This window comes from Amphiura filiformis, chromosome 8 (assembly GCF_039555335.1).
Source record: "Amphiura filiformis chromosome 8, Afil_fr2py, whole genome shotgun sequence".
NCBI classification, from domain to species: Eukaryota; Metazoa; Echinodermata; class Ophiuroidea; order Amphilepidida; family Amphiuridae; genus Amphiura; species Amphiura filiformis.
In genome coordinates, this window is record NC_092635.1 from 68,056,763 (window position 1) to 68,078,169 (window position 21,407).

Here is a 21,407-nt window from a genome sequence, read left to right on the forward strand (position 1 = left end):
GTTAACAAACAGGCAATCAAATAAATAACATAAAATGTAATAAATAACAAATATACAATTGATTCAATTGCAACAAAGTGAAGATTCTTATCCCATGATGTCAGACACTGGTTCCATTTTGTAGATTATATTCCACGGTTTACACCTTAGATACGTATGTCTCTGCACGTGACTTCTGACATTGTTTCAATCGCTTACAAATCTTCCCATTTCAGTTAATTCCCTGAATGTTTTCCTTTAACATGTTTAAGAACTCCAGAGCGAGCACCTTCAATGTATAATGTTGACCACAAAATAGCTTTCGTTGTTGACTCAGGTCTTCAGTATTAAAATTGGTGGCACAACCTGGATAATAGTCAACGTTTCATCAGTCCGGTCCTTAGTATCTACATCGCTATTTGGTATATAAAATTTTATATTGTTGAGAGTTCATTTGCCCTATAATCCGTTTTCTGGCTACAGATAACGTGACCAATGATATAAAATGGTGGAATGAGGGGTGCTACTCCTAAAACTTCGTTGGGCACCACCATACTTAAATGCGCTAAACAGTAGATATTAGATTGCGCATAATGTGGACCCCCGAATTCACAGGAGAGAAAGATGGTAAAAGCAGCTTAAAGTAAGTCTTTAGACAACTATCAATCACAGATGTCCAAGTTGAAGAGTGTGCAATTTGAAAGGCAAAATTGCATTAAACACTCAAAACTTGACATTATGATGTGCGATGAGGTCCCGTAAGTTGTATGTGTTGACCAACTCCGCATTTGAGCAATGCCACAAGATCGTTATCTTTCGGATGGCCACGATCTTATCAGTTCATACTATCTTGGTAGGCCTATTTCAATCTGATAGCGAGAGATTCAATCCAAAAAAATGTCCACTCGCTTCTTGAGATGTTGTGGAAAAAACATTTAGGCAACTTCAACATTCGTCAAAGAGTTTCGGAATCTGGTGTTTTTTTAAAAGACGGCAATAAAACTATAAATAAAACATCTCTGAATATTGGGTTTCTTCCAATCTTTCTAATGCAAACATAAACTGATTGATATGGGATTAACATGTACCTTTGCCCTTCCAAATGATAACCATTCTCATTCCCAGTGTCCCATCCACACTGAAAAATGTAGAACCAACAATTACATCTTGGGGTCGAGAACATTGGATGAATATGTTGGGTAAATATTTATCAGAGGCAGGAAAATTAGTAAATATTTGAGTTACTAAAATGAGCATCAGTTGTCTTAATTTAGTATTTTCTTGGCGTTGTCCTGTGGGCACGGACGTCATACTGCTATGGTAGCCACCACCGAATTATCTTTGAAACAACTTTGTGGCAAATTGGTGTTCCGACACGGTCGACACCCATAGTGTATTTACCAGCTAGGTCGTTTCGAGGGAGAGGGAACAAAGGCCTGGTTACTGGTCCGGTTGGACAAGTAACGGAGCCACCCATACCGATTCAAACTTTCCTGACATTACTGACAATTGTAACGATTACCTACAAAAATCCATATCATCCTTTTTACTAATTTACCCTTGCCTTCAGGTTCACTATGGGTTTTACCCTTGCCATCAGGTTTACTATGGGTTTTACCCTTGCCATCAGGTTTACTATGGGTTTTACCCTTGCCATCAGGTTTACTATGGATTTACCCTTGCCATTAGGTTTACTATGGGTTTTACCCTTGCCATTAGGTTTACTATGGGTTTTACCCTTGCCATCAGATTTACCATGGCTCAAGTTGCCCTTGCCATCAGGTTTACTATGGGGTTTACCTTTGCCATCACATTTACTATGTGTTCTACCCTTGCCATCAGGTTTACTATGGGTTTTACCCTTGCCATCAGATTTACTATGGGTTTTACCCTTGCCATCAGGTTTACTATGGGTTTTACCCTTGCCATCAGATTTACTATGGGTTTTACCCTTGCAATCAGGTTTACTATGGGTTTTACCCTTGCCATCAGGTTCACTATGGGTTTTACCCTTGCCATCAGGTTAACTATGGGTTTTACCTCTACCACCAGGTTTAGTATGGGTTTTACCCTTGCCATCAGGTTTACTATGGGTTTTATCTTTGCCATCAGGTTTACTATGGGTTTTACCCTTGCCATCAGGTTTACTATGGGTTTTACCCTTGCCATCAGGTTTACTATGGGTTTTACCCTTGCCATCAGATTTACTATGGGTTTTACCCTTGTCACCATGTTTACTATGGGTTTTACCTTTGCTATCAGATTTACTATGGGGTTTACCCTTGCCATCAGATTTACTATGGGTTTTACCCTTGTCACCATGTTTACTATGGGTTTTACCTTTGCTATCAGATTTACTATGGGGTTTACCCTTGCCATCAGATTTACTATGGGTTTTACCCTTGTCACCATGTTTACTATGGGTTTTACCTTTGCTATCAGATTTACTATGGGGTTTACCCTTGCCATCAGATTTACTATGGGTTTTACCTTTGCTATCAGACTTACTATGGGTTTTACCCTTGCCATCAGGTTCACTATGGGTTTTACCCTTGCCATCAGGTTTACTATGGGTTTTATCTTTGCCATCAGATTTACTATGGGTTTACCCTTGCCATCAGGTTTACTATGGGTTTCACCCTTGCCATCAGATTTACTATGGGTTTTACCCTTGCCATCAGGTTCACTATGGGTTTTACCCTTGCCATCAGGTTCACTATGGGTTTTACCCTTGCCATCAGGTTTACTATATGTTTTACCCTTGCCATCAGGTTCACTATGGGTTTTACCCTTGCCATCAGGTTTACTATAGGTTTTACCCTTGCCATCAGATTTACTATGGGTTTTACCCTTGCCATCAGGTTTACTATGGGTTTTACCCTTGCCATCAGGTTCACTATGGGTTTTACCCTTGCCATCAGGTTTACTATGGGTTTTACCCTTGCCATCGGGTTTACTATGGGTTTTACCCTTGCCATCAGGTTTACTATGGGTTTTACCTTTGTCATCAGGTTTTTAAAACTATATGGCAACTTGATCTTGACATCTAGATGGCACTTAAGTGTTCCGTAAAATGACACTTACGTACAAAATAACTAATAAAAAGAACATAGTTACAAGTCTCTGTACACAAAGTACATATCTTTTATTTATTCAAATAACAATCACACATTTTTGCACAAGTAGGCATTTATCTCTCTAACTGAAAAAGCTTTTCAGTGTTTATCTGTATAACAGACACATAAGAGACATTCTAAATATGAAAATGCAGCAAGAATAGTCATGAAAAAGCAGCACATTATATTCTTCATAAATCATGTGCATGTAACATATATTAAATATCACTGATTGATCCCCTTACCAATGACCTACAAATGTAATGCAATCACTTGCCCCTAAAATCAGTTCAAATTAAAGCCATAAAATTTGTCATATTCCATTGTGTCTTAGAAACTTAAAAGTAATTGTTTTCTCAGGACCTATAACCCCTCATTTGTATTCAAAATGGCAACTGATTTTGGATGACAAATCACATTATTTCACTACTCACATCACAAATATAGAGCTTCTTTGCGCTTTCTTACCCAGGGAACATGACAAATCAACTAATGGCACCTGTTCATATCACAAATGGACTATATCAGTTGAATTCCATACACATTCTACGGAAGACATGCACTTTATCTCCCACACAGGTGTAGATTTCAAATAGAGTCGAACACCCAGGTAACTCCATTTAAAATTCATACTCCTTGTGTGGAGGGATTAAGGATGCCTCCCATAAGGGGTGTATGAATTTCAACTGGAATGGCCTAATAAAGATTCTTACCCAGGGAACAAAGTCCTCCATAAGTATAACTTGATAAGAGTGTGACTCTAGGATCAGTAGTGCAGTTATCCAATGGTTTAAATAATACAAGGACAGATCATGTCTGTACTCTCAGCAATTTTTATCCAAACTGATGATGGGGACTCTTCTTATTCAAGGTATATAGGAGGGAAAGCCTGAGGTCTAATGAACTATAGTTTTCAGCAGAGAACTTCAGCGGTCTGCCAATTTGGCACAGTTTATGGCGTATACGGAAGTGTGGTTCTGATTGGCTAATTGAATCACGTCATCATCACATTGGCACCTCATTCGCTGGCCAAGCTGTGTAGCAACGCCTGACCTAGTTCATTTTACGCGATAATCAGACAGATCAGACAAACACCGCTGAAGTAATTTGCTGAATGGTATAGTAAGGGAGTAATAAATTATCCTTGTCCTTGCCCAGTAGTATCCAAATGAACCTGAGTGACAAGATACATGGAAGGCAAGTTATGCGACAAAAGGTAGAAACAAAGATCTCAATAATCGTGTGAGTCAAGAGGTTAGGCAGGATAATAGGAAACTATGTGACCAAAACCAAAACTAAAACTCAATATTTGAAATTAGGTAATGTCAATTTGTATGACTTCTAGAATTGTCATTTTAAGTTTTAACAAGAAAAACAAAATCTTTTTTACACATGACACAATTGATCATCATATAAAAGCAAAGTTTGACAGTTAAGTCTCTAACAAACGCTTACAGATCTGTGTACATTTCCACACTCTGTGTATAGCATAATAGCAATGCTGATATTCAATATAAAGGGTTACTTCTTGATCCACAGCCTCATCCTCCCGCAAAAAAATTATTCCAAAAACGTTGATATTTTGATACCATCAGCAATCTAGGAATTCATGTTTGAAAAAGATATTGTCCATTTGATATTTTCCGGCAGTCAATAGTCCAAAAAAATTACAACACAGTGGCCTATTCGCCGTTTGGACGGATCTGCCATCTTCAGGTTCTCCCTGCAAATGCATGCGCAAAAAGTGCCCTTTTTAGCAACTACTATCTTTTGCATACATTTACAAAATTATTTTTTATGCTCTTTTCCTCATAACTTTGTAATGTACAAAATATCACATTTTAGTGTACAAAAATTCAAATTCTTGTTATTGTAAAACAACTTTTCAATGACTACTCTGTCAAATCAACTATATGTTTTTGTTTTTAATCAAATAAATAAACATTTATAAAATCACAAATCACAATGTAAAAATATGTTACTTTCATGACAAATGGTTGTAGAAAATGGTAGTAGCTGTGAGTCAAACAAATTGGCCTTCCAGCACTCAAAACAATGAAAATCATATATCTTGAAAACGGTGTGGAGTTCTATTGATTTCAGTGATATTTTTTTTATAACACACACATTTAGATAATTAGATACCCAGCAAACTTTATGATAAAACACATTATGGTTTTCATTAAAACATTTTAATAAAATCTAAATGTCAGGTTATATAAAGGTCATGAAAAACACTACAGCAAAATGTCAAATTTTATTCTACAATATTTTTGGCAAACATTTATGCCAGCTATTTGTCAGCACTTTTAAAACAACAGTATGTTACAATGTTTGCAACAAGTTTAAAACACTGTTTTTGAACGTTATTAAAACATTTTATATACCCTTTATATAACCCAACATTTAAATATTTTCTATAAAATGTTTTTTTGTTTGCTGGGTAACTAGATATATTCCTTTAATGTTATTGAGCTGTGGCATAAAAAGTAAGTGTGCTGAGGCTCGCAGTATTACCATCGATGACGATGATCCTAGTAATTGCCTTGTCATTTCCATTTGCTCCCAACATGCTCTGTCTACCTTTATCTTCATTCACCATCAAACCTACACATAACTTACTCTAAAACAATTAACCATTGTCATGAATACCCTATTTGGGCAAATATGTCATTGAAATACTCCAATTGGGCAAATGTGTCAATGAAATACACTATTTGAGCAAATATGTCAATGAAATACTCCAATTGGGCAAATATGTCAATGAAGTACACTATTTGGGCAAATATGTCAATGAGAAGTACACTATTTGGGCAAATATGTCAATGTATTACTCCAATTGGGCAAATATGTCAATGTATTACTCCAACTGGGCAAATATGTCAATGTATTACTCCAATTGGGAAAATATGTCAATGAAATACTCCAATTGGGCAAATATGTCAATGAAATACACTATTTGGGCAAAAATGTCAAATTATAGCGAGACACAAATAAGGCATTGTCCAAATAATTGTTGTAATAATAACTTCTATTTTGATGCTAATGGACGGTGGCTAATAAAATCCGACATTGCCTTTCTCCCTTCCAATCTATAACGCCTGGTCCATCTTCTGTTGAGTACAATATGTGGGCATCTGTGCAACATAATTCATTGTACAACTACCAACTGAATGCTAACGTTACTATCTCTAACTATAGTTTCTGTTCCACACAATTTGGTAATACGGAAAGATGCAGATACACAAATTGTTTCCACAAATGTATGTGCTTTTATCAGAATTCTAATTAGCAATGATATCAATCGTAATTGTACTGAAGTGTGCATGGATACTCTAAATGTACCCCATTGTATCATCTTATCAAATCACCAAATTGTATGAACACTTTCCTATCAACAGCTATGAACAAAATGGCAGTGTTATTTTTCAATATGAGAAATCACCATATAACTAACTTAATTTCTACACTTGATCTCACTTTCCCTAATGTCATTTACAATCCTGTACAGAAGTGCGAGTCCAAAATATTGAGAGTAGACAATTATTTGTGAGTGATCGCCCACTTTTAAGTCAACCTATGCTAGTTGGCTATTCCATTTAAAAAGCACACCCAGTGTCAGAGTAAGATGTGTGGCTATTCCATTGAAAAAGCACACCCAACAAGGAAGATGTGTGGCTATTCCATTGAAAAAGTACACCCAGTGAGGAAGATGTGCAGTTTCCTGCTCCAGTAAACATATAGAGCAATAAGTTAATTGAGAAATACAGATTTCGTCCATGTGCGTGTTGATTTCAAATGGAACACCATGTTATGCAAATTCACAAACCATAAACTTGAATGAAGTCCTAGAAAATGTCATTCCATGTCTTAACCGGTTTGTAAGGGATGAATTCAAAACACAGCTGCCTGTTGATCGCAAGTGCCCTAGTAGAACCAGCCGTATAACCACATACTATTTGTTCTTAACAATAAGAAACCAGGCCAAATTGTCAGTTCTGACAGGGTGCTGGTAGTCAACTGGCGATTAGGTTTTGACATCATCCCTAAGACAAAATGATTTTCCATGAAATGTCCTCTTGTGATGTCAAAAAACATTTCACATCGGTAAAGAAATATAAAATCATGTGCATTGAAATTACAAGCATGTTCATCATCCATTACTTGTGCAATATAAAGCTAAGGTTACACACTGGGCTCTGGATAAAAAATACAAAATCATGAGCTGATTTCAGAAATACCTGCAGCGCATCATATATTAAGTGTCCAAATTTGTCCTCGAACCCATTTGGATTTCAGATTGAATATCTTTATTGCATACAAAAAGACTTTGAATAATAATGTTGACATGTGTCCACCAGTGGGTATTTCCTTCATGTCAGCTTTCAGAATTTGCCTAGTATCAAAATTGGGAATAAAGCTTACAGAATAAAGCTGTGTAACCCCTTGATGACATCTTGACAATAGGCTAATTTTGAGGAGGCTTATATGAAGGATATACCCACAAGGGGTCGACTTCTAGAAATGCAGTTTTGTTTTGGGAGAACAAATATTGACTCGCATAATTCTACTTTTCAAGAATCTATGTTGTTCGATTCTCAAAGTATTTGAACACATGAACTGGATTAGTGCAGATAGCTTATGTTAGTCTTGGGCACTAAACTCCATGGGCACTATTGCATTTGTTACAGAGCCCCTGATTGGTTAATTGTACAATATAATCATCTTACTAACCAATCAAAATAGAGCTTTTAGATCTCAGTAATTTTAAGCTTAATCCCCTTCAGCTCTACCGACTCATCTTATCATATCTCTGATTGGCATTATGTACCCCTCTTTATGTCCAATCAAAGTAGTCCTTATCTGATAATTGGACTGGAAGTGCCCATGGGGTTCAAATGAACTGAAGGTATTTTTGAAATCAGATCTATGGATCAGAATCATACCAGCATAATTAGCTATGCACAGGATTCAACACTATAGGATTCTCCCTAATAAAACAAAACAAACACAAAATAATAATAATAATAACAATATTGGTCAAATAATCCATGCATTTAAATTTTTTGTACACATTTGTCATATAATATCATAAATAATTTTGAAATAAAATATACATAAATGAACAATGATCATCCAGCAGTTATTCAAACTTCATGAAGTGTCCGCATAACACGAAAAAACACACTAAAGCTCTGGATTAAATAAATACATAACCTTGTATCTGGGTAAAAAGTGTGCACACATTTTTTACACAAATTGCTGTTGATTTTTCCAAATATGAACAAAATATTAAAAATCTCAACTTAATTGTCCATCTATCATAACCCTCATGTTAATACTTCACAAAAATGTGCAGAAATATTAGTTTTTAAGAACAAAGTAATTCTTAAATTTCTGGGCTTGTATATGATTAATACATACAGGAAATAATATCATTGTTTTTACCAAGTCCATTTGCAGAAATTTCACTTGCATTATTCCAATAACCTTTTGCATTATGCAAAGAAAACAAAAACGTAATGTCTCAAATGTTTGAGCAATTGCTGGACAAAGAAAGTAAATAGTATCGCCTTTTCAAACCAACAGTTTGTTTAGTACTTAAAAGAACAAAACGAAAAACATTTCTTATGAAACCAACTTTACCATATAAACAAAATGTACATTACAAATTTCACCAAAACTTGATTACTTCACAGATGCTGTTTGTGACCCGATGAATTTGAGACTGCCACCCCCTGTAAAAGCAGGGTGGGGTGGGAAAGACCAACAAGAGTCTGTTCACAGGGGAACTTTACCCTAGTCACCAGGGGGTGGGATACTCACTAGTTTGGTTTGGGTAGGTAGGTATGTGTCTCCAAGTATATGGATGTGGGACCCATTTTCATACCAATGTTTCCTACAAATGGGAACCAATTTTTATACGCAAGGTTCAGATTTTGAGTCGTCAACAAAAATGAAAAGATTTTTTTTTCAAAATATGCATGTGTTTACAGGAATTTTTGCTCAAGATTCACAACAATTTTGTTGTTGGGCAGGAAGAACCTATGTGCTTGTGGCCCCTGAACATGTTTAAAATAATACTGCCAACAGGTTACATAGGAGGTTTTGCTTTAAACATGTTCAGGGGCCAACGACACAGGAAGTTTTTCCTGCCCAACGACGTAATATTAACACTAAGATTGAACTCTTATAGCATCCCTCTTTGAAGTTCCCCTAGTTTCATGAGTGCACATTTTAGTGTAAACGCTTGATTCATTGTTTCCAAATCGTGTTCAGTAACTGAACTAACACAAAATAACCAATTACGCAAAAAGAATGACCAAAACAACCTACAAGCCTTGAATTGAAGATATATACCTATTCAATCATACACTCAAAGCACAATTTCCCTCCAATACATTGTCATAAATCGGATAAATTGTTTTGTACAATTTTTTTGTTTATATACACTTTTTTTCATAAAACTTGCGTTTCATATTTCATGCTCACTATAAAACTTTTTTTGTACAATACTGCATACTCTCCATCCAGAAAATGAAGAAACAGATTTGTGACAAAGGCATGGAAACCAGCTGGGAAAAAAACATAACAATTTACATTGGTGCCTTTTATGTCATGTCATTCATTCAATTTCTGAATCAAGACAAAAGTGCTATTTTTTGCGCTGTTAAATGTTTACACATCTACATCAAAGTTGTTTTTCTTCTTCTTAAACTAAATAAATAACTGGTTCTCTTTTCTACACACAATTTTAATATTTCCAAGCAAAGTCAATTTCTAATTGTTTACATGCATGAATAGTTGTGAACATTAACAACTTGTAAAAAATAGCACTTTACAGTTAATGTAAAAACGTGATAATGTTCAGCTCATGATGGATGTATAGTACAAATGAAAATTATCTAGCTAACTACTAGTAGCTCAACATCTGTTGTTGACCATTGATTGTTCTTGATGTGATCTGTCCATTTTCTTCCACAATTTCTGTTTCTTGTCCATTTTCGTATATTCTGTGGGAAAGGAAAGTTATGAAACAAGAAAAAAAAAATTATCAATGTTATGTAATGAATGTCTATGAGAGTACCGTAACCACTCGGGTATAAGCCCACCCCCCTAGATGGCAGATTTCACTTCAAAAATGGGGGTGGGCTTATAACCGGGGAAGGGCTAGTGCATGAATTTAAAAATAAGAACAATCATCCCCTATTTGTATATGCCCAATGTACCAGTAATTATTTCTGTCATCTATGTCAATTTTTTAAAATTATAAGTGTGGAATGTTAATTATCAACTGATATTTTTTTATATTTGTACTTAAATATGAGAGCAAAGCATTGATTTGACTTAAGAACTTGGCCAAAATTTAGTACTGGGCCTATACCTGAGTGCACCCTTGTTCCCAGAATGTTTTGAAAAATAGGGGGTGGGCTTATAGTCGAAAGTGGGCTTATACCCGGGTAATCACAACAACAAATGAGCCTATACAATTTCACAGGAATATATTCCCCAAGATATAAAATACTATGTGTCAATGTTGAATTCAATACCCTGGTAAAATTTGTATTGCATCATCATCTGGATAATATAGAAACAGTCATACACAAGTTAATTTTTGCACCACTCTTAAGACTGATGTAAATAATAATTGGCAAGCCTTGAAACAAGTAGGCTCTGGGAGCAAATTTGCCCTCTTAGTGCCACCAATTGCTCCTGGTTTTTGTAGAATTTACATGGACCAGGAGCAATTTTCTAAAACAAATTGCTCCTGGTTCCAGTTTTGCACTTGATGCAGTAGTGCTGGTATGCTGTATTATTTAATTATGCAGAAAAGGATTGACTATTTAAAAATTGCTCCTGTTTCTTCAGAAATTACTCCTGTTTTTTGTAAAATCCCAGTGAACCAGGAGCAATGTTAAAAAACAAATTGCTCCTGGTTCCAGTCCGCTTATTTCAAGGCTTGATAATTGGATTATTTATGATCTGAATGCTAGCCATAGGCTTCAACAAAAAAGTCCAAAGTTTCAAGATATTTTATCAAAATATCAAGAGCTATCTTAAGAGCCACTGAACCAATACTAGGCTTGTTTGTCCTCATTTTAATGCATATTTCATGCTGATTCCAAATACGGTCATGAAAATTTACAATTCTGAAATTTAAATTTTTTTTTTAAAACTTGACATTCAACCAATGTCCACATCACTGGGTTCTCGGTCACATGCTAGCCATAGGCTTCAACAAAAAAGTCCAAAGTTTCAAGATATTTTATCAAAATATCAAGAGCTATCTTAAGAGCCACTGAACCAATACTAGGCTTGTTTGTCCTCATTTTAATGCATATTTCATGCTGATTCCAAATACGGTCATGAAAATTTACAATTCTGAAATTTAAATTTTTTTTTTTTAAACTTGACATTCAACCAATGTCCACATCACTGGGATCTCGGTTACATTGTGCACATGTGCACAAGTTAATGGATAAAACATTGCTGAGAATGTTTGCAATTCAAGTGTATGGACCCAAACAATGTCTAGATATACTAACTGACATCAAAAGGAATCCACCACCATAATTATGTTTGACATTATGATTTTCACTGATGGGTAGCGACCACTGTCCACATCATTGGAGTCTGGGTCACTTTCTCTATGCATGATGGGTTAATGGATAAAACATTGCTGAGAATGTTTGTAATTTAAGTGTGTGAACCCAAACAATGTCTAGATATACTAACTGACATCAAAAGGAACCCACTACCATAATTATGTTTGACATTATGATTTTCACTGATGGGTAGCAACCACTGTCCACATCATTGGAGTCTGGGTCACTTTCTCTATGCATGATGGGTTAATGTAACAAAACATTGCTGAGAATGTATGCAATTCAAGTGTGTGAACCCAAACAATGTCTAGATATACTAACTGACATCAAAAGGAACCCACTACCATAATTATGTTTGACATTATGATTTTCACTCATGGGTAGCAACCACTGTCCACATCATTGGAGTCTGGGTCACTTTCTCTATGCATGATGGGTTAATGTAACAAAACATTGCTGAGAATGTATGCAATTCAAGTGTGTGAACCCAAACAATGTCTAGATATACTAACTGACATCAAAAGGAACCCACTACCATAATTATGTTTGACATTATGATTTTCACTCATGGGTAGCAACCACTGTCCACATCATTGAGTCTGGGCCACTTTCTCTATGCATGATGGGTTAATGTAACAAAACATTGCTGAGAATGTATGCAATTCAAGTGTGTGAACCCAAACAATGTCTAGATATACTAACTGACATCAAAAGGAACCCACTACCATAATTATGTTTGACATTATGATTTTCACTCATGGGTAGCAACCACAGTCCACATCATTGGAGTCTGAGTCACTTTCTCTATGCATGATGGGTTAATGGATAAAACATTGAAGAGAATATTTGCAATTCAAGTGTTTGAACCCAAACGATGTCTAGATATACTAACTGACATCAAAAGGAACCCACTACCATAATTATGTTTGACATTATGATTTTCACTGATGGGTGGCGACCACTGTCCACATCATTGGAGTCTGGGCCACTTTCTCTATGCATGAAGGGTTAATGGATAAAACATTGCTGAGAATGTATGCAATTCAAGTGTGTGAACCCAAACAATGTATAGATATACTAACTGACATCAAAAGGAATCCACCACCATAATTATGTTTGACATTATGATTTTCACTGATGGGTGGCGACCACTGTCCACATCATTGGAGTCTGGGTCACTACCTATGCATGATGGGTTAATGTAATAAAACATTGCTGAGAATGTTTGCAACTCAAGTGTGTAAACACAAACAATGTCTAGATATACTAACTGACATCACAAGGAACCCACTACCATAATTATGTTTGACATTATGATTTTCACTGATGGGTGGCGACCACTGTCCACATCATTGGAGTCTGAGTCACTTTCTCTATGCATGATGGGTTAATGGATAAAACATTGATGAGAATATTTGCAATTCAAGTGTTTGAACCCAAATAATGTCTACATATACTAACTGACATCAAAAGGAACCCACTACCATAATTATGTTTGACATTATGATTTTCACTGATGGGTGGCGACCACTGTCCACATCATTGGAGTCTGGGTCACTTTCTCTATGCATGATGGGTTAATGGATAAAACATTGCTATGAATATCAGCTGTTTCTAATTAAAGTCGGTGGATGCAAATAATGCCTAGCAACACAGAGCATCCAAGCTACAGCTACAAAACTGTCATCACCAATAAGGGATAAAGTAAACCACCATCATGATTATGTTCGATGTACAATTTCCACTGATGGGTAGCAACAGAGGAGTAGCGTGGGCTTTCATATCGGGGGGCACCGACCATGATTGAGGGGCACCAGGTCTGATGGAGGGGGGGGGGGCCATAAACCTTTTTTTGACAATCTTCCTACTGGATTTTCTTAATTTTGCAATTGATTGGGAGGCACATGACCAGTGAATTCAACAGTGTAATTTCTCTGAGATATAGCATCACACTATAAGTGCCTTCACCTTGAAGAGGTTAGACACTACGCTAAGAATTCAGACCTTACTATAATTTGTGAGTTTGTCAAGGAGTGCGTGCCAAAAGTATACCTCTGTACCCAGTCAACTTTTAATTTAAAGTGTATGCTTGTCTTTGTGTCTAAACTTTCCTGATGTTTGTCACTAAAATCTCATAGCAACTTCAGAACAGGTGTTGCCACCCAAACCATAACACTAACCATGACCCCTAGTCTCTTAATCCTAACCCTGATCTCGACCCTAATCCTAACCTTGATCTCGACCCTAATCCTAACCCTAATCTGTTAATTACTTGCTAGTTTTGAGCCATCTGCCATTGACGATCTTTGCTGAAGTTTATGTTTTGCTGACATATTTATACATCCATATCAAAAGGATGCACTTGGCTGACGCATTCGTCTCTTTTTACATAATAGGAGGCTGGTCGAGTGCAGATCCGTCGGAACACGCTTTTCAATACGGAATAAATGCTAACCTCATCGTGACATCATCCAACCAAGCAGCAAAGCAGTCGACCATTCCGATAGCTAGGAATAAGTACCAGACTCATCTCAAGTGGAGGTCACTTCAAATCATCCAAAGTCACAAGGTGCACAGACCTAATGCCCCCTGGTATGATGACAAGCTACGATCACATAAACGTGAAAAGCGAAAATGTGAGCGTAAATGGTTAAAATCTGGTTTGGAAGTGGATCACCAGCTGTATGTCCAACACTGCCAAGAATATCGCAAACAGCTTGAAGGAGCAAAATGTGAATACCACCGTGCACAAATCAGTCAATGTGATGACCGCCAACTGTTCAAGATTGTCAACAAATTGAGCAAGTCCTCCTCGTCAAGTGTGCTTCCTGACCACTCATGTTGCAAAGATCTCGCGAATGGCTTTGGAAAATTCTTCAAGAAGAAAGTGAAAAGTCTGTTAGATACGCTTGACAACATTAATCCACCTGGACTATCTGTTGATATAACTGATATGTGTGAGAGTGAGTTCACTGCATTTCATGAGGTATCAGATGAGGATGTTTGCCAGATTGTGTTGAAATCATCTACAAAGTCTTGTCCATTGGATCCAATTCCAACTAGTCTTTTGAAGAAATGTTTGGATCCACTGCTGCCACAGATAACCAACATCGTCAATGCATCTCTCATGTCTGGTGTATTTCCTCAGTCACTGAAGTCTGCGCAAGTGACCCCACTTGTAAAGAAAGCGAACTCTGACCGAAATGAGCTGAAGAATTACCGGCCAATTTCAAACTTGAAGTTCTTATAAAAGACAATTGAACGCGTTTCTGCAGCACAACTATCAGACTATCTTGTTGCAAATGATCTCTACGCTCCTAATCAATCTGCCTACCGGAAATTCCATTCCACAGAGACTGCACTCACCAGAATTCACAATGACATTCTCAACGCCGCTGACCAACATCTTGAAGCTGTCTTAGTACTTCTAGACTTTTCCGCAGCGCTCGACACGCTTTCCCATCCAGCTTTACTTCAACGCTCTGCGTGAACGCTCACGGCATAACAGGAACGGCACTGAAATGGTATGAGTCATATCTTCAAAACAGATCTCAGTCGGTTGTCATCAATGGAGAATTATCGGACAGTCTCAACCTTAATGACGGGGTCCCTCAAGGCTCGGTCAATGGTCCCCTTTTGTTTACTCTGTTCTCAGCCCCCATCGGTGATGTTATTAATGCCCATAACATCAACTTCATGACATATGCTGATGATACGCAGCTGTACATGCTTCTTCACCCAAGTGAACGCATAATTTCGCCATCCCGAGACTAGAACTCTGTCTTCGCGACATCAAAGCATGGACAATCAGAAACAGGCTTGTCTTGAATGACTCAAAAACTGAGGTGGTTCACATAAGTTCAAAATTTGTGAAAACTCCATCCTTTCCCAAAATCACCATTGATACATCTGAAATTGAGGTATCGCGGGTCGCAAGGAATCTCGGCGTCATCTTCGATTCATCTATGGACATGAAAGACCATGTTAAGAGTGTTGTCCGTGCAGCCTCTTTTGCAATCTACCGTATTGGAAAGCTGTGTCGCTATATAAGCTGTGCCTGAGGATATCTCCATTACCATCGGCAATGCAACTATTGCTTCATCTCTGGAAGTTCGCGACTTAGGCGTGTTGTTCGACGAAAATCTCAAAATGGTCAGCCACGTAAATGACATTTGTCGCCGTGCATCATATGCAATTCACAGGATCGGCAAACTTCGGCGTTACCTAGATTCGGACAATACAGAGAAATTAGTGCATGCGTTCGTCACTTCCAGGTTATTCAACTGTAATAGTATTCTTGTTGGTCTACCCGATAAGGATATCGCCAAACTACAGCGTGTCCAAAACATGGCTGCCCGTGTAGTAACCCTCACCAGGAAATCAGACCATATAACCCCTGTCTTGTACAAACTCCACTGGCTTCCAGTAAGAGAAAGGATTGTTTATAAAATTCTTCTGTTGACATTCAAGATACTCAACGGTGAAGCTCCCGCATATCTCTCTAATCTTGTGTCGCGCTACATTCCATCAAGGACCTTGAGATCTGCGTCACGCAATCTGCTGTTTGAAATTCCCAGCAAGACTGTAACATACGGAAGGTGCTTCTCGGTTGTAGCGCCCAAGTTCTGGAATTCCCTCCCGGATTCCGTCCGAAACTCTGCCACTACAGCACAACTCAAATCGCGCATGAAGACTCACCTTTTTAAATCTGTGTATGACACTTAATAACAACTCTTGCCGATGTCTTCCGCTTGTCTGTTGCAGCTCCTGTTTTTTGAACTTGATTTAATTGTGTATATTATTATATTGGTTGTATATATTGCTTACCAATTTTTTAAATCAAAAATTGCTGTTTTTTAAATTATTGTTGCTGTTTTTTAAATCTTGCCTTGCTGTTAATGCTTTTAATCCACTGCTTCATTCCTCCTGTGTCATTTGCTCGTTTCCTGAGGCTGTTGGTTTTAAAATCATTTTCGTTTATTTTGTTTGCTGTTTTATATTTTGCTCTTTCATGCTTTTTGTAGTGTAAGTTAAGTGTAATTAAGTTGTTCAGCGCATAGTGACCTTTTAGTTTTATGCGCTTTATAAATGCATTTTATTATTATTATTATTATTATCTTGACAAGTCATCTGTGGAGAGGTTGGTACATGCATTTGTATCCGCGCGTTTAGACTCATGTAATGCTGTTTTGTACGGACTTCAAGACAATGAAATCGCAAAGTTACAGAGAGTGCAGAACACTGCGTCGCGCCTCGTTACCAAGTGCAGAAAGGATGAGCACATGAAGCCTGTTCTTAGAGCCCTCCATTGGCTTCCCGTGCAACAGCGGATTGTGTACAAGATCGCATTGCTTACCTATAAGGCACTGCACGGGTTGGCTCCTAGATATATTAGCGATCTTATTGAGGAGTATAAGCCACAGCGGACTCTACGATCGGCTTCACAAGCTCTCCTTTGTACACACGCACCAAAGAAGTGTAAAACCAAGTTCTGCGGCGAAAGATCATTTGCCGCAGCTGCACCAAAGGTATGGAACAAGTTGCCTTTCAAGCTTCGTTCAGTATCAAACATAAACTCTTTTAAAAAATGACTCAAAACTCATCTTTTCAATGCATCTTGTTAGACAATATGATCGTCATCTCATTTCAGTTGTGCAATTTCATTTCTGCAAGGTTCTGAATTATATTGTAAGTGTGAAATAAGGTGGCATGTGGTTTGTGCAAATACTGCCTTTTTAAAAACGTTTTTAATCTTATTCATTTTGCTACTTTTTAAAATGTGTCTTCAGAGAGTAGACTAATTTTATATACCAGTAGTTTGCTGGTCAAGCTTACGGTATTTTATTGATTGTGTAACTTGTACATTATTTTATGTTTTAGTATATTATGGTGTGTATAATGAGTTTATCATGCTTATTTTTCTGTATACTATTTTGTTCAGCATGTAGGCCCTAGTTGAATTTGTATTAGTGTATGTAGTTTTAAAATTCTGTGCAGCGCCTTGAGGTTGTTTTTACATCGTAGGGCGCTTTATAAATCCCATGTATCATTATTATTATTATTAAGGTGGTATTCCTAAACCCTGTGACTTTGGGATGATTTGAAGTGAACTCCACTTGAGATGAGTCTGGTATACATTTCTAGCTATTATGCAAAAAGAGACACAGTAAATGTAGCAGCCAAGTGCATCCTTTTGATATAGATGTACACATATGAAAGAACATCAAATCCTAACCCTAATCTTGACCCTAATCCTAACCCTAATCTGCTACTTACTTGGTAGTTTTGATCCGTCTGCCGTTGATGATCTTCGTTGATGTTGATGTTCTCCTCACATTTGAAGGACCACCAAATGAGGACGACGAAGAGAAAGATGTAAAGCTGTAGAGGCAAAACAAATCAAAACATCAAATTTGCACCCGAGGTATAGAGATTAGGATAAATTTAAATAAATATTCATGATGAACTCTTCTTACTTTTTTAGTCTAAATTTATCACATTATAAAACTAATTATGGGGAGGACCTTACTAATGAAGATGATAGACAACGAAAATCAACTTTAATATTGTGCAGGTCAAATACTGTAGAATTCTATCTATATACACGTCTCAAAACGAATTATTTTTGACGAAAGAGACAAATGACAGACACTCTCCACAAAAACATTACAACAGATTGGTCTAATAATAATATATGTTTGTACAGCCACCTGTATCAGTAATATAGTTGCTCAAACTTCAAACAATTTTTATGTGGAGGGTGTCTGCCATTCGTCACTTTCGTCAAAAACCCCTTGTTTAGAAGCATATATGCTTGCAGATGGAATTATACAGCATTTCATTTTAAATAAAAAAATGTAATTTGGTTTCTTTTTTCATATGATGAAATTGGCAAAAAGGGAGAAAGCAGCAGCATTGATATATAAGAAGTTCCATTGAATTGAATACCTGAGTGGAAGAAGGGCCCAACTCCATCAAAACTGTTTTTGAGATATTAAGAAAAAACTTAATATTTGGAAAAGTTTTATAGACAGAATGTTTTCATCTTCAGGGGACCTTTAATACATGAACATACAATATTACATACATTCGTAATTATATATGATGTTTCCATGGCAACGGTACAGGTCTTAATACTGAGCTGGAGTTGGGCCCTTCTTCCACTAATATACTGCAAGTGCTAGTTCCGTAAGCCGATGTGTTATAAATGGCTACAGAAATTTGGTAATTATCCATTAATTGCACAAGTAGAAGCATGTAATATGTTAGCAAGAAAGTGTATTGTAGTGAAAAGCAGATTTCATGGATGAACAAAATTCCAAAATTGTCTATCGCTTGCACGGCCGAGAAGATATCATACACTTCCCACAATGCATTTTTTCCCTATACTTATTTGGTCGATAGTGACAAGAAATACCTCAATTGAATTGCAAGATCTGGATGAGCTCTGTTAATTGAGGTATTTTTTGTCACTATTGACCTATGTTGCACTAAATAGAACATTAGTACAAGAAATGCATCGTCAGATGTGCAAGATATTTTCTGTGCTTGCAGGGTATGTTAGCAATTGAATCCATTCTCTAGATACAAAAATCTGAATTTGATGATTTTTTTAGATTTTCTGATTTAGAGGACCACCAATACCTTATGCCCTCTTGCGCCTTTGATTCAATGAAGTCTTAGCATTGAGTGCAGAGAGGGCGTTGTTAATGAAACAGCCAAGTGATTGTCCTTTTTGTCATGTTACAAAAGCTTTATTGCTGACCCATTGATTTTTGCTTTTTGAATCATTGCGGGGTTCCAAAAGTGATAAATTTAATAATCAACCTTTTGGAATACCGTAATGCATCGGAGAGTCATAGTCAATGGATCGGCAAAAAAGCTCATTGATCACTCTTGGTTATATTGGTTCATATTGTTTGTTTTACTTCAAATTATCTTTTGTTTAAATTTGTTTCCTTTTTGTTTCTTAATGTTAGACCGCACCATGTGCCACTATTATAAAATTGTTGTTCTATCAAAATTATTATTATTATATTGCATCTTTGTATAAACAAAAAAGTCAAATCAATTTGTGCTTTTCACGCATGCCCATTGCATAAATAACAGTATAACACTACAAGAAGTAATTATAATTCCCAGACTCAAATTAATTTATGGTTATCTTCCGTCGCAATTGAATCTGAAGTCAAAATCGAGGCCGTAATATTTGTCTTGCCAATTGACTCAACAATCATCCATCAATTAATATCCTCAATCATCATATTACATTAGAGTGATATCTTCATAAGTAAACCCACTGGGCTATTCCAGCTGAAATCAACACACCCTCTACAGCAGACATTTCCTTAATCTCCCACACAAGGGGTGTAAATTTCAAATGGAGTCACCCATTCAGGCAACCCCTTTCGAAAGTCACACTCCCTGTGTGGAAGATTAAGGTCATGTATTCCACAGAGGGTGTAATGAGTCAAACTGGAACAGCCCATCCTATCCTGCCACTTGAAGCATTCTTACAGCCAAGTGCTTTGTGTTTGCATTAACATCTCATCCAGGTAAATGTAAGATGCTCTTGACAGTATTGCCAATGCAGTAAATTATTCTGCTCAAACACTGCTTGTCGAGGCAAAGGAAATCATGTTTCATTTGCATTAAAATTGGGTTATTCCATTTAAAATCCACACTTACCCCTGTGAAAAATATCTTCCACAGGGGGAGTATGAATTTCAAATTGAATGAACACATTAATCAGTTCCATTTGAAACTCACCCTCCCTCTCTGGAAGATTTTGGTTGAATCTTTCTCAGAGGTTGTATGAAATTCAAATAGAGCTGCCTAATATGTTCATTCTATTTGTAATTCATACTCCCTCTGTGAAAGATATTTACAAAATCTTCCACAAGGGTAGCGTGGATTTTAAATGGAACAGCCCAATTTTGCTACTTTTGATAGTGTCAGGCCCCTGCAATATTTTTGATGTATTTGTCAATTTTATATAGGCCAAATTTTAAGATGGTTCAGAGCCTCTGACATTCCGAAATGCAGTTAACAATGAGTTTTCTGACTATTAATTAATCGTTCACGTCCAGTACTTTATTCATTCAAGTGTTCGTAGGGCAGAGATTTAACTACGTAACATATCTATGCATTGCATGAAAATCGATCTGGCAGAGCGACATTGTACATTTATGGGAGCTCATTCGGGAAAAGGCTACTGGTATCTTTTTATGCTGAAATATCATCATCCAATTCCGGAAATGTAAAAAATAAAATAATAATAACATTGTTTTGATTTTTTGGACTCTGTAAAACTTGGGCTACATGAATGCCTTTAACCGCAGCCTCGCAGACTGATTCACTGCACCTTGGTACTACAGAGTTTAGCAACACTGTTTCCTGAGCATGAAAACCAACAATGTTCCGCATGGTCAAGGAGATGTATTTCTTTCCTTTTCCTTGGCCACGTTAGGTGGGATAATGCTATGCACATATCCAGACATAGTCTCACTGTCAGAAAAATGCGGCACTAAATTTCTTTTCATTCAGACCGGGCATTCAGAAAATATTGCTCTGTTTTACTGGATTAAATATGGCTTGATCCTTAAGGTGGTACTACACCCCTTGATAAATTTGTTACTATTTTTGCATTTTTCTCAAAAACTAATAAAACACTGGTAAAAAAAGTTATGTATATTATAGGGGCAAG

At 36.8% G+C, this 21,407-nt stretch overlaps 1 protein-coding gene across 1 annotated transcript in view; it reads right to left on the reverse strand.

Annotated features, from left to right (window-relative positions):
- Positions 1-3,092: 3,092 nt before the first annotated feature.
- Positions 3,093-21,407, reverse strand: part of LOC140159382 (dnaJ homolog subfamily B member 6-A-like) — an 82,579-nt gene continuing 64,264 nt past the window's right edge. Inside the window, 2 exon segments of the mRNA XM_072182838.1 lie at positions 3,093-10,108; positions 17,978-18,082. Coding sequence (XP_072038939.1) covers positions 10,012-10,108; positions 17,978-18,082 — 202 coding nt within the window. The 3' untranslated portion in view covers positions 3,093-10,011.